Here is a 22,619-nt window from a genome sequence, read left to right as displayed (position 1 = left end):
AAATATCTGTTCTGTGCTCTGTAACTTGGTGTGTAGGGTCTGTGCTCAGTGTGTAGGGTCTGTAACTCGATGTGTAGGGACAGGAGCCTTAAATGGGGTTTAATAAAGGCCAAGCAGGGTGACAAAAAGCAAAAATCTGTTCTGTGCTCTGTAACTTGGTGTGTAGGGTCTGTGCTCAGTGTGTAGGGTCTGTAACTCGATGTGTAGGGACAGGAGCCTTAAATGGGGTTTAATAAAGGCCAAGCAGGGTGACAAAAAGCAAAAATCTGTTCTGTGCTCTGTAACTTGGTGTGTAGGGTCTGTAACTCGGTGTGTAGGGTCTGTGCTCAGTGTGTAGGGTCTGTAATTCAGTGTGTAGGGTCTGTAACTCAGTGTGTAGGGTCTGTAACTTGGTGTGTAGGGTCTGTAACTCAGTGTGTAGGGTCTGTAACTCGGTGTGTAGGGTCTGTAACTCAGTGTGTAGGGTCTGTAATTCAGTGTGTAGGGTCTGTGCTCAGTGTGTAGGGTCTGTAACTCAGTGTGTAGGGTCTGTGCTCAGTGTGTAGGGTCTGTAACTTGGTGTGTAGGGTCTGTAACTCAGTGTGTAGGGTCTGTAACTCGGTGTGTAGGGTCTGTGCTCAGTGTGTAGGGTCTGTAACTCGATGTGTAGGGTCTGTAACTCAGTGTGTAGGGTCTGTAACTCTGTGTGTAGGGTCTGTAACTCAGTGTGTAGGGTCTGTGCTCAGTGTGTAGGGTTTGTAACTCAGTGTGTAGGGTCTGTAATTCAGTGTGTAGGGTCTGTAACTCAGTGTGTAGGGTCTGTGACTCAGTGTGTAGGGTCTGTAACTCGATGTGTAGGGTCTGTAACTCAGGTGTGTAGGGTCTGTGCTCAGTGTGTAGGGTCTGTAACTCAGTGTGTAGGGTCTGTAACTCAGTGTGTAGGGTCTGTGCTCAGATTGTGTAGGGTCTGTAACTCTGTGTGTAGGGTCTGTGCTCAGTGTGTAGGGTCTGTAACTCAGTGTGTAGGGTCTGTAACTGTGTGTAGGGTCTGTAACTTGGTGTGTAGGGTCTGTAACTCAGTGTGTAGGGTCTGTAACTCGATGTGTAGGGTCTGTAACTCAGTGTGTAGGGTCTGTAACTCGGTGTGTAGGGTCTGTAACTCAGTGTGTAGGGTCTGTAACTCAGTGTGTAGGGTCTGTAACTCGATGTGTAGGGTCTGTAACTCGTGTGTAGGGTCTGTAACTCAGTGTGTAGGGTCTGTGCTCAGTGTGTAGGGTCTGTAACTCAGTGTGTAGGTCTGTAACTCAATGTGTAGGGTCTGTAATTCAGTGTGTAGGGTCTGTAACTCAGTGTGTAGGGTCTGTAACTCAGTGTGTAGGGTCTGTAACTCAGTGTGTAGGGTCTGTAACTCAGTGTGTAGGGTCTGTAACTCGATGTGTAGGGTCTGTAACTCGATGTGTGTAGGGTCTGTAATTCAGTGTGTAGGGTCTGTAACTCAGTGTGTAGGGTCTGTAACTCGATGTGTAGGGTCTGTACTCAGTGTGTAGGGTCTGTAACTCCGTGTCGATGTGTAGGGTCTGTAACTCAGTGTGTAGGGTCTGTAACTCAGTGTGTAGGGTCTGTAACTCGGTGTGTAGGGTCTGTGCTCAGTGTGTAGGGTCTGTAACTTGGTGTGTAGGGTCTGTAACTCAGTGTGTAGGGTCTGTAATTCAGTGTGTAGGGTCTGTAACTCGATGTGTAGGGTCTGTAACTCAGTGTGTAGGGTCTGTAACTCTGTGTGTAGGGTCTGTAATTCAGTGTGCAGGGTCTGTAATTCAGTGTGCAGGGACAGGAGCCTTCACTGGGGTTTTCCTTTCCCTCTGTGCCACTGCAGGACATTGGGTTTGTTCCCTGAGCTCTGTTCAGCTCCTCCTTCGAGAAGGTTCTGGGAAGGGGTGAAACCTCCTGCCCACCCCACAAATGAGGTGCAAACGCCTCTCTGCTCTCCAGGAGAACGTGGCTGCATGGACAGACCACAGGTTTGGGTTAACAAGAACAGTGGGGAAAGGCAGAAGGTCTTTTATTGAAACCTCACTTCATCCAAGCTGGGCTTGCTCCTGTGGGAATAAAGTAGGGACATGTGCTCCTTCACAATTTCCCCCTGCACCCAAACCTCTGCTCATTCTGCATCAGGCCAGGCAGTTGTTAAAAATAAAGCCAAGAAAAGTCTGAATTTTTTATATTATTATTTATTTTTAAACTTTTTTTTTTTTTTTTCCTTAAAGAGAAAATCTCTGTGTAGAACTGCGCTCCTCTGAATTTATAAACATTTTGTGACTCAGACTGAAAGAAATTTGAGGGGGACATGTCCCTCCCCCTGCAGTTTTAGTGGCCTCAGGAGTGTCTGTGGTGCAGCTGACAGAGCTCTGGGCTCACTGCTGTCAGCGTGGAGCCCTCAGCTTCACATGGAACTTTCATCATGCGTCAATAAAGGACACAGCACACCCAGGGGAGAGGCAAATAAAAATTAAGAACTACGTAGGAATGTCGAAATCCCGTCCATTCCTCCCCCACTTCTTCCTGCAAGGCAGAAATTCCATCATTCCTTCCACACTGGAGGTTGGTGCAGCACTCCTGAGGTTGGTGCTGAGGAAAGAAGGCAGGAAAGGAGACAGGAGAGCACACCAGGCTGGCAGGAGGGGCTGGGGAGCAGAAGGAAGTGCTCACCCAGCAGCACAGCACACACTCATGCTGCTCATAAAACTGGGCTTGGAATTCCTCATCTGGGTTTTTTATTTTAGGAAACAGGATTTTCCTTGTTTCCTTTCCAATGGGCTAACTTCAAGATGATATTCTCGCTCCAGAAGATGATCTTCCTTTCGAAAAGGAATTTCAGGTTAAAAATTACGATTGTTGTTTTTTTACAGTTTTTTTAGCATCTCAAAAGATTAAACAGTTTTCTTCATGTCAATGCATCTGGGATCTACCAACCCTGTAAATATTTCTCCTCTCTACGCCTGTGAATAAAAACAGACGAGTTTTTCTAACCACCTTCCCTTGAGGATTCAAAGGCAGGTGATGAAATAGTACCAAACATGCCAAAGACAGGAAAAAAAATACCATTTTCTTCACTCCTCCTGGAATTTTTCTACACAACTAGTGCAAATAGCCTGCTTGTGCAGATTCCAGGGAGAGACAGGAGCCCTTTGCATACATTTACACTCTGCTTTACACAACATGTTCCAAAAAAAAGAAAAAAAAAAAGAAAAAAAAAAAAAAAAAAAAAATAAGGTGCAGCTGCAGCACAGACAGCTGCAGATGTTCCAGCTGCAGCACATGGCTCTGCTGCCTCCCCAGGATGTCCCCAGGAGCACAGGGGGCCTGGCCCTTGTCCCAGAGCTGGCTTTGGTGCCCTGGCTGCAGCTGCAGACCTGACTCCCTTTGTCCCTGTTCCTGTCACTCCTGCAGTGCCAGCTCAGCTCACAGAGGGATGCAGCTCTGCCCGAGGGGCTCCAGTGCAGATCTCTGACCCTGTGAGGCTCAGCTGGGGCTGGCAGAACCTTGTCCTGCCCCCTCTCCCCTTGGCAGCCTCATCAGCACTCCAGGGATGGGGCTGAGCATCACTGGGACAAATCGTCTGAGGAGTAAATTGCCCTGATGAAAATCACCAGCATTGCTTGGCTGGAGAGCAGTTTTCTGGGAAATGGAGAGAGCTGTGTGCCCTTCCCACTGCAGAGATGATCTGGGGCATTTTCTTTGGAGCAAGGAGTGATCTGCTGTGGGTGCTGCAGACAGGGACAGGAATCTGAGCCACAGATCTGCCCCAGTCCAGGGGCACCTTAAACTGCCCTCCTGCAGAATGGAGTCATTAGAGCACAGGGAAATGGAAAGAATATTCACATACAACAACACTGGGAGGCCAAAGGGCCACGTCCCCAAAGGGCTCTGAGCTCTCTGGCCTCGCTCCAGCACAGTTTAAAGTTCCAATGTGTCAGGGTCTGTGTAATTTGTGTGTTTAATACACGAGCAAAATGCTGGGCAGGAGCTGAAGCCAGGGCAGAGCTGGGGGCTCCAGGGAGGCAGAATCCTGGTGTGTGGATGTGTGAGGTTCCCTGTGCCCATGAACCTGGGCTGGGATTTGTGGTGCTTTCCAGCAGGTGATGATCCCAGGGAAGTGCTGTTTGTGCAGGGAGGCTCAGCATCTCAGAATTAACCAGAGGGGTTCCCGGGGCTCTGTGTCTCCAGGTCATTCAGCATTTTGCTTCAAAAGCTGCATTCCACACAAATTTGTCCTCTGCATGCACCCAGCCCAACCCCAAAATCCCAGAATCATTAAACTGGAGAAGCCCTCCCAGCCCAGAGCACTGAGTGCCACCTCCAGGGACTCCAAACCTCCCTGGGCAGCCCCTTCCAGTGCTGAACCCTTCCCATGAAGAAATTCCAAACCAAACTGAGGCAGTTTCCTCTTGTTGCAGAGAGGGATGAGATCCTTCTTGAGCCTTCCAGATTTGGTTGAGAACAGTGACAAACCAGCCCAAAGTCTCAGAAATCCAACCCAAACTCGAGCAGAGCACAGGGAAAAGGGATGTGGTGCCTTCCAAAGAGGGAAGAAATCTCTGAGTGAATGCATGAACAGAGATGGAGGAGGGGATTTTAGGGGTTTATTCTGTGGCTATCCCATATTTATGTTTGCATTGTGGAAGTTGTGAGAACAATGGGGTTGTTTGGGTACAAGGGGTGTGTTTGGTGGAGCTGTTGGCAAATTTAAGAAGATAAATAAATCAGTGAACTCTGAAATCCAATGTGATTTCCTGGGGCTTTCTACCAATATTCATTGTGAGGCCCTGAGAAAGAGTTTCCTGGTGTTGGAGCATCAGTTAAAATCTCTCTCACTCCAGTTCCCTGGTACTTCACAAAATGAGTCTCTGCAAGCTGCTTTCCTCACCATTAGGGCTGCATCCTCTGTTCCCTTTACACTCCTCAAAACTCTTCCTCCCTCTTGTCAAACTGACAATTTGGGGTAACAGGTTCAGGTTTTGAGGAACTGGGGAGAGAGGGGCAGAGACCACGGGGAATGTGGTTTCCCTCAGGAAAACACTCAAATTCCTGCACAAAACCCTTCTCCTGGAAAGGCCATTTTTCACATCTAAAAACTTGCAGTGAAAAACATTGACCACATCCAACAAACTCTCCTCTGAATGTGTCAGTGCCCCTTTTCCAGCAGAGCTTTTAAACTCTCCAGTTGTGGCAGAGGAAAAGCAGCTGCAGCTTTGTGCCCTCATAATTGTCTGTACTTGCTAAAACATTTCTCAGTGATATTTGTGTGCCTGGTGATGAAATATCCCATTTTTAGCTCGGCAGCAGAGAAAGGGGAGGCTTTTTTAGGTCTCCTTTCATTTTGGCTGTGTGGCCAAGCCGGGATTTATGAGTTCAGGGGAGACAGTAGCCAGCGCGCTCGGATTTTGCTTTTTATACTTTCTTTTTTTTTTAATTGTTTTCCTTTGAAATTCCAGAGTTAGTGTTTTGTCTGCTTTCTCCCTGACCCTCTTCGGAGGCAGGCGTGTGTTTTTTCACCAGAAAAGCTGGAAACAAAGACTCGTTGTCTTGGAGCTGGAGCAGGCAGGAAACCCAACTCACAGGGGATCACCCCGAGCCAGCGCTGTCCCAGAGCAGGCTCCAGTTCTCTGAATTCAACCTGACAGCTTGTCTGGAGCACTTTCTAAGTAACCATTATCCTTCCTTTTCCCCCAGCAAAAGAGCCATTATTATAGCCTGGGGTGCAGTGCAAGGGGTGTTTTTGCACTGGTGTTTGCTGGGGTGCCAGGCCCTCCCTCCCCAGCCTTGGAAGTGCTCGGGCTGCTTCCTAAAACAAGAGTTAATTTCTTTCCTGATGATGACTAAAAAGCTGTAGAGCTGCCTTGGCTGTGCATGTGTGTCTTCCCTTTTCTCTCGTGTGTGCGTGGCCTTTTTCTCCATGGATGTGAGGGCTGGGCCTTTTTTACTTCTGCATTTGAGTGTTTTTCAAACAGGAGCCTGTGGATGGTTTTATGCCATTCCTGCCCCTGCTGGGCGTGTTTGGGGTTCTGGAGGTGTGCCCTGGCTGTGCCTGCAGCCCTGCACAGCTCAGGAGCATCTCTGCTGCCTGCACAGCAGCTGCTTTTCCAGGCTGCCTCTGGGAGGGATTCTCAGGACACATTCTTCAGTCTCTGTGCACTGTGCATTGAGATTTCTGCTGCTGGTATTAAAAAAAGAAACAACAAGGGGAAAAAAAAAATCTTCCTGTTCCTTCCTCCTTTTCTACATGCAGTGTCTCTGTGAGGCTGCAGGGGCGAGGCAGAGGTGGCTGGGGGTCCAGGGCTGCTCCTGGGCTGGAGCCACTCTGAGCCTGGCTGGGAGCAGAGCTGGGCTCTGGGCTGCCTGTGGGAGCTCTGAGCAGGGACAGGCACAGGGCAGCCCTGTCCTGAGCTCACCCTGCCTGGCCAGCTCAGGAAATCCCCCCAGGATGGGCTGGCTTGGGTTGGAAGGACATTAAAGCTCATCCAGCCTCAGCCTGCCATGGGCACAGACTCCTTCCAGCATCCCAGGGTGCTCCAAGCCCTGCCCAGCCTTGGACACAACCTTGGGTACCAGTTCCATTCCTACACCATCCAGATCCTGTCTGAAATAAGTGGGCTTCAGCCACAGGGCTTTAATCCATCACTGGTTTAGGAGTTCAGTCAGAAAGGTTTGATCCCTCTGATCTGTATTTCTATAAAGGCAGCAATTCATAACCAGGCTCTCAGCTACTCTCAGACACTCCTCAGACTAAATCTGTTCTTCACATCCATCTCTGCTGCAGGTTTCTTATTTAAATCCAGCAGTCAGCTGCTTCTCACTTGGTTTGAGTTGACTTCAGGTCAAAAGCTGGTGTTGTTCCAGGCCTGGATTTGGGATCTGTGAAACAGGTGAACAGCAATGTAGAAGAATCAGGGAACCATTCTGGTTGGAAAGGCTCTGAGATCATCCAGTCCTACTGCACCAAGGCAGATGCAAAAGATGGCTTGGTAATATTTTCCAATTGTGAAATAATCAAATAGCCTGATAATGTCAAATAGAAGTAACTTTTAAATAATTCTGCACTCAGTGAGTTGCTTCCTCTTAGTGAAGAGACTTAGAATTCCTGATTCCCTCCTCTGCCCCTGGGAGTGGTGGTTCCTTAGCTCAAGGAACAGCACATTGTGTGTCTTGAAGGGGAAGAGGAAGAGTTTGATGCTGAAGGACTGGGAAGTCTCATGTAACCATGGGAACAGTCACAGAAACACTGGCCAGGAAGGACAAAGAGCATGACATGTGGCACGTGTGCTAATGAATTGTTTTAATTAGCAGGGGTGGTAAGTTGAAAACAGTTCCTCCCAGGATGAGTGATGCTGTGGGGTTCTGAGGCCTCAGTGTGCTCAGCTGGGACACACAGCTGTTCCCTGGGCCTGGCTAAATGTGATGGGAAGTTGGCAGAGCCATTGGAAAGGCCACAGGAGTCCTCAGCCCCTGCTCTAGTCCCTGCCCCACCATCCCTGCCCTCACCTACAGACAGGAGAGAGCCCAGTGCTTGGTGCTGAGAGGAGCTGGAGCTCCTCTGCTGGCCCTGGGAGCTTTGCAGTGTGTGGGGCAGTCAGAAATGTCCTGTGTGTGTGTATGTGTGTGTGTGACAGTCAGAAACGCCCTCTGTGTGTGTGTATGTGTGTGTGTGTGTGTATGTGTGTGTGTGTCAGAAATGTCCTCTGTGTGTGTGTGTGTGTGTGTGTGTGTGTGTGTGTGTGTGTGTGTGTGACAGTCAGAAACGCCCTCTGTGTGTGTGTATGTGTGTGTGTGTGTGTGTGTGTCAGAAATGTCCTCTGTGTGTGTGTGTGTGTGTGTGTGTGTATGTGTGTGTGTGTCAGAAATGTCCTGTGTGTGTATGTGTGTGTATGTGTGTGTGTGTGACAGTCAGAAATGTCCTCTGTGTGTGTGTGTGTGTGTGTGTGTGACAGTCAGAAATGTCCTCTGTGTGTGTGTGTGTATGTGTGTGTGTGTGTGTGTGTCAGTCAGAAATGTCCTGTGAGTGTGTATGTGTGTGTGTGTGTGTGTGTGTGTGTGTGTGTGACAGTCAGAAATGCCCTCTCTGTGTGTGTGTGTGTGTGTGTGTATGTATGTGTGTGTGTGTGACAGTCAGAAATGTCCTGTGTGTGTGTGTGTGTGTGTGTGTGACAGTCAGAAATGTCCTGTGTGTGTGTGTGTGTGTGTGTCAGAAATGTCCTGTGAGTGTGTATGTGTGTGTGTGTGTGTGTGTCAGTCAGAAATGTCCTCTGTGTGTGTGTGTCAGTCAGAAATGTCCTGTGTGTGTGTGTGTGTGTGTGTGACAGTCAGAAATGTCCTCTGTGTATGGGGCAGTCAGAAATATCCTGTGTGTGTGTGTGACAGTCAGAAATGTCCTCTGTGTGTGTGTGACAGTCAGAAATGCCCTGTGTGTGTGTCTGTGTGTGTGTATGTGTGTGTGTGTGTCAGAAATGTCCTGTGAGTGTGTATGTGTGTGTGTGTGTCAGAAATGCCGTGTGTGTGTGTGTGTGTGTGTGTGTGTGTGTATGTGTGTGTGTGTCAGAAATGTCCTGTGTGTGTGTGTGACAGTCAGAAATGTCCTGTGTGTGTGTGTGACACTCAGAAATGCCCTGTGTGTGTGTGTGACAGTCAGAACTGCCCTGTGTGTGTGTGAGAAATGCCCTGTGTGTGTGTGTGTGTGTGTGTGTGTGTGTGTCAGAAATGTCCTGTGTGTGTGTGTGTCAGAAATGCCCTGTGTGTGTGACTGTGTGACAGTCAGAAATGTCCTGTGTGTGTGTGTGTGTCAGATATGCCCTGTGTGTGTGACAGTGACAGTCAGAAATGCCCTGTGAGTGTGTGGGGCACTCAGAACGTGTCCATGGAGCCAGGGAAGGACCTGACAGGCTCCACAGCTCTCATGTTTTCTGCCAGCACGTAAAGCAGCCCATGGATGTGCTGGGAGGAGCTGGGGAGGCTTTGGCCCCCTGTCCCTGCAGAAAGCTGCAGTCTGGGTTTTGCTCTCCTTTCAGCAGCACCAGCCCCTGGGTGGGATCTGCAGGAGGGGAGAGGCAGCTCAGGACACACAGACCTGGGCAGGCCTGCCTGACGTGCTGGGCTTGCAGCAGCAGAGGGGTTTGGGCTTTGTTCCCACCTTGGGGACACCAGGGCAGTGCCACCACTGCCACCCTGGCCTCCTGTGCCCTCCCCTGCCCGTCCAGACCTGCCACAGAACAGACCCCAGGCACCACTTGGGGTGATCCCAGGGCTGCAGCCCCAGCACACTGTGTCTGCTTTCCCCATTTAGGGGCTAATGTAAATCCCACCCCCAGGCCAGGCTCCTGCCTTCCTCCTGAAGCAGGAGGGGTCCTGGCAAAGCCCAGCCTGTGTTTGCAAGGAGGGCCAGAGCTGGAAGGGGCTGTGCTGGGAGGACCTGTCTCACCTGGGCTGGCAGCACAGGTGTTTCCAGGCAGGACTTGGCCTTGGAGGTTTCAGTGAAGCAAATCAGGAGAAAGCTGCAGATCTGAACTGGGCTGTGAGAGCCACAGAGTTCTCCAGGTGCCTGACCCTCCCTTCCCTCTCTCCCTATAAAGTGGTTGCCACAAAATAGATGCCCAGTGACCACTTAGCCCCATCACAGGTCTGGATCCCCCAGGACACCTGGGCCTGCCTCCCCCTGTCTCCCTTCCTGGCTCTGTCTCCATGGTTAGGACAAGCCCCTTCCCACCCTCCAGCTGCTGAATTTCCCTGGAGGTACCAGCTCCAGCCATTCTGGGCTCTCCATTCCTTCCCAGTCTTGCCTGTAGTGCCAGCATGTGTGGCATCCCAAACAGGATTCCCCTATAGTGCCCATAAGGCATTGAGTCCATAAATGACCCATCCTAGAAAAAGAAAGGCCTTACAAATGTGGCTATTCCAGGCCCAAATCTCGTTGTTCTCCTGGAAAGCCTCACCAGGGCTGGCAGCACAAGGTGGTGCCTGACTCTGGCCTGAGTGGGAAAGCCCCTCTGGAGGGGCTCTGCCAGCACCTCCCAGCAGCTCAGGAAGCACAGGCACTGTGAAACCCCTCCTTGCCTCCCTCTGTCCAAACTCTCAGATTTATAAAACACCAGGGTTTTTTGGGGTTTGTTTTGGGGTTTTTTTTGAAGCTTATCAGAGAGGGTTTGCTCCCCAATACATCCTATCTCAAACACAGACTCCCCAAAGCTCTCTGGGCTGCACTCAGGCTGGAAAGTGCATTTCTGCCTGTGAATAAATACAGTTCTCTTTAACCTCCTTCCCAGACACACTGTGAGTGTGAATGTTTGCAAAGCTGGGAGATCCTCAGCTGAAAGGTGCTGTGAAAGTGCAAAGCATTATTAATATCCTTTACCTTCCTCCTAATAGACTGAGCATTCATGCTGGGGAATTTCTGGACATAAACCAGACAGCTGCAGAATGACAGTTCTTGAAAGCATCTATGATTTATTTTCTGCTCTTTAATTCCATTTTGTATTGAACACACATTTGTCATAGGGCTCTTGTTCCACAGGGCCTTTTAAGTCTAAACCAGACATGGGGACCTGATCCTTTCTGGGATAAATTTGCCCCCATTTCACTGATTTACACCAGGAGAGAACCCCAGTCCAAGTCTTTTAATTGCATTTCCATCCCATGGCAAGTTTTGGTGTAAAATCCAAATGGTTTAAATGACAGATAAGACTCTCCCTGTCTGGCTGTAGTTCTGTAGGATCTCTCAAGCCACTGGGCCTGGGAATGATCCTGTTTTTGCAGGAATCTGAGTCTCTGGATGGCTTCCCTGGCTCTGCCTTTTCCATTTTGCTTTAAACACATTCAGCTTTCGAGCCTGGGCCTGGAAGCCAGGAGGGCTGGTGTGGTTCTTTCACGTTGCAGGGATTTTTGTGAAATAAAAATAGCTTCCTGCATTTGGATTTTTTTTTTTTTTTTGAAGGGGAGAGAAAGAGTCAGAAACTTGCAGTAGCTGAGTGCACATGGTGCTTCAATAGCAGGGCTGATTATCATATTTAACCCTTTTTATTATGGCAAAGTCACATCCTACAACACAAGGCTGCCCCCATACATTGCTACACTTTGCTCCATAATCCATATTTATAGAGGAAAAACTAAAGCAGGGGGACTCAGCCTGGGTTAAACCTGAAGAGGAGCAGGAGGAGGAAGATCATCTCTCCAAGTCATGGCCTGTTTATTGACTCCAAACACACTGATGACTCTGGATCAAGCAACCCCTTTGTAGCAGATAATTCCCTTGAGTCATTGATCAGGCCTAATCAGAGAAAACTGAAAATTGTCAGTGAGTTCTGCTGCTTTCTGAGAAGGAAATTTTTCCCTGTTTTGAAAAGGATTTTTCTGTTGGAAAAAGAATTGCTGCCTTTCTTTTAACAGAGTCATTTCCATTAATGCTGCATTAAAGAACTGTTTATTGATTGAACAAACCAAAAAGCACACCTCAGGTGGACATTGCTGAAGGTTTTGCAGAATTTGGGGTTTTCCAAGCGTTTCCCCAAACATGGCTCTGATAGTTCTGGTTGCAGTAATGCAGAGGGGTGTCCCAGGGGAGCAGTGGAGTCAGAGCCTGGCTGCAGGCAGGGCATGGGACAAGGGGCAGCCCCAGAGCCTGCTCTCCTGCTGCTGGTCACTGGCAGAGCTGTGGCTCAGTGGGATAAACTGGGATGACATGGTGATTTTTCAGCCCCCCTGTGAGCAGCAGCTCGTTCAGAGCAAGGAGAGCAGCTGGACACTGGGGAAGGTCCCAGCAGCAGCAAGGCAGAGCCCAGAGCTGCAGGGAAGGATCAGGAGTGGGCAGGTGTCCCGTGGGGATGAGGCTGGCACCTCCCTCTTCCCACTGCCCCATCCCACTCTTTGTCCCAGCTGAAACCACAGTGGTTTGTTTTCCAGCCTGATCTGTTTGCAGTGGGGTTTGTGGTTTCTGCAAAAAGGGAAAAAGGCAAACAAGTAAAATAAAAATAAAACCAGGCAGATTGCACGAGCTGTGTTTTCCCCCATTCCCCTCTGCTCCCTCCTCCCCTGGCTCCCCCACCCCACCCTCTCCCTTCCCTCTGTGTTTCCCTTTCCATGCCAGTAACTGCAGGGCTGTAATTCCAAAGCCTCAGCGGCTTTCCCAGCCCTGGAGGAATGTGCCATGCCTGGGATGGATCCTCAGGGAGCTGCACAGCCCCACAGGCAGGAGCTGCTGGCCAGAGGAGCACTGGGATGTCCCTGGAGGATGCTTTTCCCCTTTCCCTCTCCATGAAACCCCCTGCTTATTGTGACCCCAAATCCTCAGCCTCCCCAGGTTTAAAATCCTCATTTAATTCCTGTGAAATAATAACAGGGTTCATCACCTCCTCCTCTGCCTGTGGTTCTCTGAGTCCTGGGCTAAGAAAAAGGGGTCTCCTTTTGTTTGGGATGGGTCCCACTGAATTCCACTGAGTGCAGTGCTAGCACTTCATGGTCAGAGAGCCCCACTGCTGCATTTACACCCCTATTTACACTCCTGTGAGGGGCTAGGGGAGCACTGGAGAGGTGGGAGAGGAAAATACATTGAGCCCCACAGAAACCAAGCTAGCTGGGCCCACAGAGCAAAGCCAGATTCTTCCAAGTTTGGTTTTTTTTTTTAAAGTTCATTTCAACCCCTGTGTGCCTGTTGTCTTTTGTCATTAGATCCCTCCTATGATGCAGTCAGGAGAGCAGGATGGGGCAGTAATGGGAATTCTGGCCTCTCCAAAAGTAAGTTGTCCCAATGGGAATCACAGACTGGGCAATGGAAGATTAAAATGAGACTTGGGCACAGCTGGCTTGTGTTAGGAGTGTCAGAGGGGCAGAAGATCTGGGGACAGATAAGAGGCAGAATCAGGGGCAGATGAGAAGTAGAATGATCTATGGACAGAGTAGGGTTTGGTTTAGGGGCCAGGAGCAAATCCTCTGCACAGACACTCTGGAATCACCTGCCCCTTTGCTCTGCAGCTTCCTGAGCTCTGCTCACCCCAAATGGCAGAATTATTCTTTGAGTCACAGTTTTCTGCTGTGAGAAATGGTACAAAGAGGAGGAGCAGATATTCCTGCTCCTGGGATTTATTATTATTTATTCCTGGGATTTATACAAGTCACCATGATAATTTTCAACAAAATGTTTGATAAACCCCTAACTTTTTGGCATAAAAAACAATTTGCATTTGCAAAAAATGTGGGGAAAGCTTCAACGTGGAAGGAGGTCGGAATTTGTACATTTAATTATCCAATTTTTTGTTCACAGCATGGATGCAAACTAGACTGGAAGTTCAGTTGCAATAAAAGACAGAAAATTAATGAAGTATCTACATAATATTTTCCTTGTCTCGCTGCCTATTTGGCAAATTGCAAATATCTACACAATGCTTTCCTTACTGGTGTATTTTCATTTTATGCTGAAAATTGAAATTTCTAGGGACATCTTTTAATTTGATAATGAAATCCCCAAAATACCAGCTCTTGGTCTGAGCAAACCTTTCCCTTGCAGCTGCTGAGATTGCTGTGGGATGCATTTTGTACTTTGTGCCTGTTCTCTGTGCCTATAAACCCTTCTCTCTTCCCAGGCCCTCCTGTTGCAGGGACACAAAACGTGAATAAGACAACGGAGCAGCAGCGGCCCCAGCCAGGTGAGAGGGGATTTTGGGAGCCCTGGACTGGGGAATTCAGTGTGGAGCAGCCCCAGGCAGGGACAGGCAGGGAAGGCTCAGGGCAGGGACTGAGCTGTGCCAGCAGCACTTCCCAATGGGCTGATGTGGCTGCCCTGCCCCAGGAACATCCCAGTGCCCGTGGAACATCCCAGCAGAGCTCTGCCCTGCCCAGATAAAGAACATCCCAGTGCCCCTGGAGCATCCCAGCAGAGCTCTGCCCTTCCCAGCCCCAGGAACATCCCAGTGCCCCTGGAACATCCCAGCAGAGCTCTGCCCTGCCCCAGGAACATCCCAGTGCCCCTGGAGCATCCCAGCAGAGCTCTGCCCTGCCCTGCCCCAGGAACATCCCAGTGCCCCTGGAGCGTCCCAGCAGAGCTCTGCCCTGCCCCAGGAACATCCCAGTGCCCCTGGAACATCCCAGCAGAGCTCTGCCCTGCCCCAGGAACATCCCAGTGCCCCTGGAGCATCCCAGCAGAGCTCAGTGTGGCTGCCCTGCCCCTCCCCAGCCCCAGGAACATCCCAGTGCCCCTGGAACATCCCAGCAGAGCTCTGCCCTGCCCTGCCAAAGAACATCCCAGTGTCCTTGGAACATCCCAGCTTGGCCCTTCCCACTGGAAGTGTCTCCAGCCACTCCAGCAGAGCCTCCCCAGCCCAGCCCAGAGCAGAGGAGGAAAGCAGCCCCCAGGGCAGGGGTGCTCCTGCTGCCTCCCCACCTTCCTGCCCAGCCCTGCTGCTTTCCATCCTCTCCCTCTGGTTCCCTTGGCACCGAGTCAATCCACCAGCAAACTGCAGATCCAAATCACCACAGCCAGAGAGAGGCAGAGGAGAAGTGTGGAGATTAGAGCTGAGGAGGCCCCACAGAAAGGGAAGGAATTCATTCCTAATAAATGCTTTGTGGGGTTTTCAGGAGCCACTCAGCCTTGGTGGAGCCAGTGACAAACTCTGTTACTCTCATCTCTCTAATGCCGTGTTTCCTTCACAAAGAGAGACTTGGGTGAATATTTCCTGCCCTCAGCTCAGCTGCTAACAAGTGAATCTGAAAATCTCATCTGTTCTCCTTTTATTTAGCTCTTTCTTGTTAGGAGAAAAACTTTGGCTCCTGCTTTGTGGCTGTTCTTCTCTATCCCACAGGTTTTTTTTCCACATTTGGTGTTTTCTGGTTGCCACACAGTGCAGGGTATGTCCAAGGACATCCCAGACTGCAAGAGCAGCCAGGTCTGAGAGCAGTGCCAGAAACTGTGGCTGTGCCATTTTGGATTCCAGAAATACTTGGTGGTTGTGTGCTAAGAATGAAAGAAGGAGCACTGCCAGGCCCTGGGAAAGGGCAGAAAGTGTAAAGAAAGAAAATGAAAATTTGGTTTCTAGATAAAACATAATGACCTGGAGTTTCTTTTTGATTAACGATCCTTTAAAATTTGTTGGGTGATTTTTTTTTTTTTTACTTTATTTTATTTTTTAGATCCCTACCAAATCCTGGGGCCCACCAGCAGCCGTCTTGCCAATCCAGGTGAGTTCATTTTACATTTCAGACCCCCCTTATCAAAGAGGTGAATTATTTTCCTTTGGAGCTGCTGCTCCAGCCTGCACTGCTGTCCCTGTACCCTTGGGGGGACCTGTGGGAGCCACTGAACTCAGTCCTGTGACCTCACAAGGGTTTTGGCCCAAATCCTTACAGGAAAGTGAGGAACGTGGTGCAACATCACTGTTGGGGCAAAATCACCACCCTGGATGCTCTGACCCAAACCCAGCATTCCCTAAGAGGAGTTTTATAGGTGCAGGTCTCTCAGATTTGCAGTACAGATTAATTTTTCACTACCTGCTGTGGGTTACAGGAAGAAAGGCACAGAATATATCTGAAAGTCTCAGTGTAACTGTCCCTAGCACATCATCACCTGCAGTAACTAATCCCTGATTTTAGGGAGTTAGGCCTGGAGCAAATCCTGCTTGAACTAACCAACCTTTACACATGGAAACATCCTCCTAAGGCTCCTAACTTACCCTAAACTACTTGCACAACTACCCTCAGTAAAACCAGGAGTCATCTGGGGAACTCAGAACACTTATCTGTGTAACTCAGATCACCCCCTGGAAAGAGAGCTGGGGGTACCCAAAACCATCTGCATGGCCAGCAGTGAGCAGTGGAGGGGTGCAGCACACTGTGCTGACCAGGCAGTGAGAGCTCTGCAGAAATCCCTGCTCGTGAGCAGCCTGAGCATTTTGAGGCCAAAGGCAAGGTTATGAAACGCAATGTGACCTCAGGCCCAGGCCCAGAACAAAGGGCTGAGTAACTTGTTTGCTGGGAGCGGTTTATCCGCTCCTGAGCTGCCTCTCCAGGGCTGAAGGAGCAGCTCCAGCCGAGATGGAGACAGCCCTTCTGCTTCCTGCCTTTGTGAGCAGGAGCCCCGAGTCATTTCCCGTCCCCGCTGTGTCTGCAGGCAGCGGGCAGATCCAGCTGTGGCAGTTCCTGCTGGAGCTGCTGTCGGACAGCTCCAACGCCAGCTGCATCACCTGGGAGGGCACCAACGGCGAGTTCAAGATGACGGACCCCGACGAGGTGGCGCGGCGCTGGGGCGAGAGGAAGAGCAAGCCCAACATGAACTACGACAAGCTGAGCCGCGCCCTGCGCTACTACTACGACAAGAACATCATGACCAAGGTGCACGGCAAGAGGTACGCCTACAAATTTGACTTTCACGGCATCGCCCAGGCCCTGCAGCCCCACCCCACCGAGTCCTCCATGTACAAGTACCCGTCGGATCTGTCCTACATGCCGTCCTACCACACCCACCAGCAGAAGGTGAACTTTGTGCCCCCACACCCTTCCTCCATGCCCGTCACGTCTTCCAGTTTCTTCGGAGCGGCCTCCCCCTATTGGACCTCCCCTGCAGGAAGCATCTACCCCAACCCCAACGTGCCTCGCCACCCCAACGCCCACGTCACGCCGCACTTGGGCAGCTATTACTAAAATGCTTTGATCCGCCAGTGGCCTTGAGCAGCCTGGTTGGACTTTTTCTTTACTCCTGGGATTTTTATGGTTTTTTGGGATGATCCTTAATGGATAATTGCGGCCTTTCTGGGGAAGAATTAAAACTGGATATTTGTTATTCCTGGACCAAACCTTTTACTTTTGTAACTTGGACTCTTGTGTCTTGAACTGAGAGATGGAAGCTCCTGTGGGCCAGTACTCTGCATTTTCTTTGGGGTTTAAGGCTTGGTCCTCTGTAGGAAGTGACAATGAAGATGGTTCACCATTCCCTGGAAGGATTATTAGCTTTTGGAGGAGAGGAATTTTTAAGGGTTCAAAGGCTTTTGACAAGGCATAGATGAAGCAGTGGGTCGTAGGAGAAGATGACCGCTCTGGATTTTCTCTCACTGGCCATTTGACCATTCAGTGGAGGACGTTGGGCTGCAGGGGACCACAACTGGAATCTTAGCTCTAAGGCAGAGGAGTATTTTCACCCAACTGGAAATTAAATATATATATATATATTCATATATATATATGTACATGTATATTTTAAGAAGTAAAGGGCATTGAAGGAACTTTTCTAGAGTACAACTTGATTCAACTGTGTGCGTGAACTCAGAAAGCAGCAGAAACCAGAACAAAGTCGAGCACAGACATTCCTTGAGAGCAGAAGGGAAGAGAATAAACGACAGCAGGTCCCTGGCTCTGCGGAGCCGCGGGCTCTGGGAGCACCGATTCGCGAACGCTGTGCGTTTGTCAGACCGCCAAACCAAGGGTCAACAAACCAGAAGGCAAATCACTGTATAAATTATGCAGAGTTATTTTTCCCTATATCTCACAGTTTTAAAAGAAAGAGTAAATAAAACGAGTTGACCTCGGTCACAAATGCAGGTTTGTTTTTTTACTACCAGCTTGGTTGTTTTTGTTTATTTTTTTAATGTAATTTGTACATCTTTTCAATCTGTACATTTGGGCTGTAGCTTTGTACTTTTTGCTAAAAAAAAAAAATAAAAAATAAGACATGAGTAATGTATCTGTTGGAGATAGGCTTGGTCCTGCAATTGGATCCATGACTGACCCCAGAGTGGCCAGAAACCTTCCAGACTGCCCTGGGTTTGTCTAGAGGAGAGGATTTTCTGTATTAGTCTGTTGTAGCTGTCTGCAGATTAACTCCACTTACTCCCAGGTTTGCATTGAGACTGATTGAAAACAGGCCCAACATCTCCAGGCAGCCATTGCAATATTCTGCGATCGCTTTTCAACCCAATCCTGAACTTTGGGAAGATCTTAACCACTTCATAGATAAAACAAGGAAATGCCCCTCTTTCTGATGGCTTCTCCTGGGGGGTTCTGTGGAAATCCGACCCCTTCCAGAGCTCTCAGCCATCCCCAGCTCTGCACATGTCAATGTGACGCTGCACAAGCGGCGGTTTGGTGCCGTAAACAGAGGGTAAACCACAAGTGTTTGGGGTTTGGAACAGATGTCTGGGGGGCGAGATTTCCATGTACAACCCATTAGCTGACTTGTATTAAGTGGCAGCCAATTAACAGGATCACAACTATCTAGTCTAGACCAACCCCTGGGACGCTGTGGGGGCGGGATTTGGTCCATGTGCATCTGATTGCAGGAGCTTAGTCTGAAACCAGAGCATTGGAGTCTGCTCAGAACGTTGAACACAAGCACTGATGCCATTATTTAACACAGTGGGAAGAGAAGATCAAGCTTACACAGTTAGGTCTTAGTGCTTTCGGGGTGTTTTTAAGTAACATTTCTGCAATAATCGCAAAATTTAAGTATGAAGGAGCTACCCATGGAAATGGGGCTTTTGCTACTATATATATGCAATGTACTTTTTGGATATTAAAATATATATAATTTTGCAAGCTATCTTGGTGGGTTGTTTTTTTTTTTAAATATGTATTAATGTTACAATGAAACAGTTGTATGAGGAAGATGATGTAAAAAAAAAAAGACAAAATAAATGGTGGTTTTCTTCACTAAGGCATCACATTGTCCCACTCTCTCCCTCCCCTCTCACACTTGAAATCAAATTTAGCTAAAATGGGAAAGAAAGCAGCTTCACAGTAGTGGCAAAACCCATCCCTGTAGTATTGACTACTCATTCCAGAAAATTGTTGCCAGAGTTGATCAGACTGGATTTGGTTGTTGAAGGGATTAGACCCCAGGCTCTGGCTTTTGTCCAGGGAGAGACAGAGGAAGGAGGAGGGCAGCCAGAGCTCAGAAGCTGAAGTGTGGAGGTGGCTCTTGGGGTGCCCCAGGGCCCCCCAGGAATGTCAGTGTGTGCCCAGCCCGCTCCTGTTTCCCACCTACCCCCAGCCCCAGGGAGAGCCAGCGCTCCACAGCATTCCTGAGGTGGAGGCTGCAAAAACAAGCTCTGCCAAGGAATCTTCTGATTGTGGATAAAGGTCAGGCCGAGGCACTTCCTGCAGCTTTGCACGGTGGTCCTGAGAGATATCTGGAGCTCCTGCAGACCTGATAAACCTTGGGAAGCCAGGGCTGCACAAGCACAGCACTTCCTTCCTGCACACAACCTTTTGTTGCTGAGCGCCAGGACAAAGCTGGGTTGGCTCTGAAAAGGGCAACTTCCAGCCCCCAGGGCTGCTCCCTCTCTGGATTCCACCAGGGTTGCTCAATTTAGTCACAAGAGCGAGTGGTTTGTTGCTTATCTCCGTTGTTTTCCACTGCAGCACCAGCGAGATTAATTCTGGCTGTGCAGCACCAGTGGAAATATCAAGTGTTTTATTTGAACACCGTATCCTGCCCGCCTGCCAGTAATAGGAAAATCAGAAGATGAGATTACACAAAAGCATCTAAAGACAGAATCCAAATGTTATCAGAGTGCAAAGATGTCCCTGATAGCAAAATTTGGCCAGCAGGAATTCTGGGGGGGAAGAAAAGACATTTGAAAATAACCAACAATTTAAGAAACATCTGATTCTGGCTGCCCAGCTGAAGGAGATGGGAGATGATCAGAGCAGCAACCCAGCTCAGGTCTTCTCTGCCTCCTTCATCCTTCCCTTCATGGTACTTGCTGGCATTAATCCTTTCTAGTACTTACTCATATTTAGCTTTAGATACTAATTTTTTTGTAGTATTTGCTAATATTTAGCTTTAGACAGATTTTTGCCTCCCACTCCAGGCATTCCCATGGAATCCAGAGATCTTAGAGCAAGGAGCTCTCCCCCCAGAGTGCCAGGCAGCCTCACAGTGCTGGGGCATTTCCCAGGCACCTTTTAGAGCTTTTTCAGAGGATTTAATAATTGACATTCCTACATAGAGAAAGATAAATAAGACAGAGATTGGAGTAGATAATTTGTACCCCTCAAAATCAGCCTGGCTTTGCCACGTTGGAAGTGCCAGGGGTGGGAACAGGGGGATCTCCCCTCCCAGCCCAAGTTTCTGGGGCACACTGGGACAAAGCAAACAAGGGATTTGACAGCCCTAATGCTACTTTGTGCTTTTCCCAGGAGGACAAGGCAGATGGAATTCAAGTATTTCAGGCTTCAGTCAGAAAGTTTAGCAGACAGATGGTTGGGATCACATGGCTGTGAGCTGGGAGTCAACAGGGGCAGCACCAATGTTCTCTGTTCAGGACTCAGAGCTCCCCAGGAAACCCAGCTCCCACTGCAATCAGGGTGAATTCAGCTGCTGATTTCCAGGGATCTGGCATTTCCCCAGGATTTCTGATCCACCAGCCTCAAACCCTGAATGGGATCGAGCTCAAATATGCCAAACTGGAATTAACTCGACATTCCTCTGTCTATAAATAGAGATGCAGCCTGTACATTGAGTAGAATCAGCAATGGCTTTACAGGCTCAGAGCTCTGGCTCTCTTGGCTGGACCTCTGTGCTGCTTTTCTCTCTTTGAGCTGCTCCTGCCTCTCTGTGTGTGAATTCCTCCTGCTTAATTTGCAGACAGCAGGTTTGCAACCTGCTTTGAACTGGATTTTGAAGCAGGCTTTTTATCCCCACTGGAAGATGGAGCTCCCAGCTTAAGCACTTGTTAGATGCTCTGAACTAGGGATAGCAAATCCTTCCAGAGCCAAGCACCTGAGATCCCTCCTGTCCAGAATCCCTGTATGACTGAACCCTCTGAGCACACTGCTGCCTTCCTGCTTTATATACCTAAAAACTGTATTTTAGCCCTGAGGATGAGCTTCCAAACAGCTGCAGATTTCTAACAGAGCACTGTGGCAAAGGAGAGGGATTTCCCTGTGCCAAGACTTTCCCTTAGTAAGACAAAGACATTTCTCCTACTCATGCCCAACAAGTGCACTCCAGCCCAAATGGGACATTAATTATGGGGGAAATCTGCCATGACTTCTGTTGATGTAAACATTTAATGTGAGGCTGGACTTGCCCAGGATGTTTCATCCACATCCATGGCAGTAAGAGCCCTGGCCTGAAGCTTTGTGCTTCAGGAGGGATGAACCCAGCTGCTGTTTCCCACCTCTGTCACAAGGAAAGAGCCATCAGTCTGTAAATGCTGGGTGAAAGCAGCCAGCTTCACTTCATTATCCTATTACAATAACAGAGTTTTACAGGCTGCTTTGCTGTGCTGATCCAGTATTTTTAATAACTTCTGTGAAATTAGTTGAGACTTTAGCCTGCTGCCTACCAAAGCTGTTCTCCCACATCAAACCGAGCGTGGCTGCATTTGGTGTTAATCAGAGCTGCAGTCCAGGGGCACGGCAGGGGCTGGCATTTATAAATTCACTTCAAAGACCTTATTTGTATATTTTTGCACAATACCCAGCAGAACATACACATGAAAATTTTCATCTGTGAAACCAGAACTCGCTGCAAATAAATCTCAGACCTTTCTGATGTATCAGAAAGGAATTGAGAGACCTTTGATTAAGGTCATGTGGAGAATGACAACACATAATTTAGCTTGTGTGTTACAATTTTTTATGCTACACAGGTAGAAATCCCTCTATATGAAGCTCAGATTCTTCTATTGTATCAGAATAGAATTAGAGGTCCTTGACAAAAATCAGGCTCCAAGAGCAGCAAGCAGAGTCTGATACCAAACCCACTGCATGTGAAGACCAAAGGCAGAGCAGTTTTGAGGCCATGGCAGCAATAAACCCATCAGCCCTGCACCCCAAGTGGGGGAGCTGCCCCAAGGATCTGCTCTGTGCAGGCAGGGGATGGGCACAGCTGGGTGTGGCTGAGCAGCCACCCTAACCTGCACCAGTGACTGCAGTGGGAAGGGATTTGAGAAGGTTTCCCAGGGGAAAGGACCTTGCTGCTCCTAACCAGGCACTACAGGATTCAGACTGCAGCTCCTATTTGAAGCTGCAGTGGTTTGGGAAGATGAGGAGCCTGGGGCTCTGGCAGTTTGGTGTGATTTCACCAGCAGAGCTGCTTCCTTCCTTTCCAGGAACTGCTGCAAACTTATTGTTTGCTTTGGCTTCTCCCTAAGTTTCTGTCTCCCAGAGCTGTAAAATCCAGTGCTGGATGCACCTCGCCTCCCTGCTGCTGCTCAGGCCAGCAGAGTCTGCTCCCTGCAGCCCATTCTGGCAGGGACACCCCAGCCTTGGGAGCACAGGGTCTGTGTCCCAAGTGTCTCTGTGCAGTGGCTGAAGGGCTGGGAGTGTTGGCACACAGCACCTGCAGAAACCTGAACACCTTCCCTGGGATTTCTGTCTCCCTCAGGACCCATGTACAATACACACATTATCTATCTAATCTAATCTATCTATCTATCTATCTATCTATCTATCTATCTATCTATCTATCTATCCATCTATCCATCTATCTATCTATTACATATATACACTTGTCACACCCCTGGAAGTGTCCAAGGCCAGGCTGGATGGGGCTTGGAGCAATGTGGAATAGTGGAAGGTGTCCCTGCCCATGTCAGCAGGTGGAATGGGATAAGATTTAAAGTCCCTTCCAACCTAAACCTCTTTGTGATTCCATATAGATTTATGTTTAT

The 22,619-nt window shown here is 49.0% G+C and overlaps 2 protein-coding genes across 5 annotated transcripts in view; one reads left to right on the top strand and one right to left on the bottom strand.

Annotated features, from left to right (window-relative positions):
- The window catches only part of FLI1 (Fli-1 proto-oncogene, ETS transcription factor), a 91,131-nt gene extending 72,483 nt beyond the window's left edge, over positions 1–18,648 (top strand). For 2 of the 4 annotated variants that reach the window (XM_056509575.1, XM_056509576.1), the window contains 4 exons: positions 12,688–12,753; positions 13,599–13,661; positions 15,142–15,189; positions 16,118–18,648. In XM_056509575.1, the coding sequence (XP_056365550.1) occupies positions 12,688–12,753; positions 13,599–13,661; positions 15,142–15,189; positions 16,118–16,647 (707 nt within the window). In that variant the 3' untranslated portion in view covers positions 16,648–18,648. The remainder of the gene's footprint in view (positions 1–12,687; positions 12,754–13,598; positions 13,662–15,141; positions 15,190–16,117) is intronic. The other 2 variants (XM_056509577.1, XM_056509578.1) reach the window with 1 other exon arrangement.
- The window catches only part of KCNJ1 (potassium inwardly rectifying channel subfamily J member 1), a 36,708-nt gene continuing 24,351 nt past the window's right edge, over positions 10,263–22,619 (bottom strand). The window contains exon 3 of the transcript XR_008842119.1: positions 10,263–11,953. The gene's annotated coding sequence lies outside the window, so the exon portion shown is untranslated. The remainder of the gene's footprint in view (positions 11,954–22,619) is intronic.

This window comes from Oenanthe melanoleuca, chromosome 24 (genome assembly GCF_029582105.1).
Source record: "Oenanthe melanoleuca isolate GR-GAL-2019-014 chromosome 24, OMel1.0, whole genome shotgun sequence".
Taxonomy (NCBI): domain Eukaryota; kingdom Metazoa; phylum Chordata; class Aves; order Passeriformes; family Muscicapidae; genus Oenanthe; species Oenanthe melanoleuca.
Note: the sequence above shows the minus strand (reverse complement) of the source record. Positions and strands in the feature narration are given on the sequence as shown.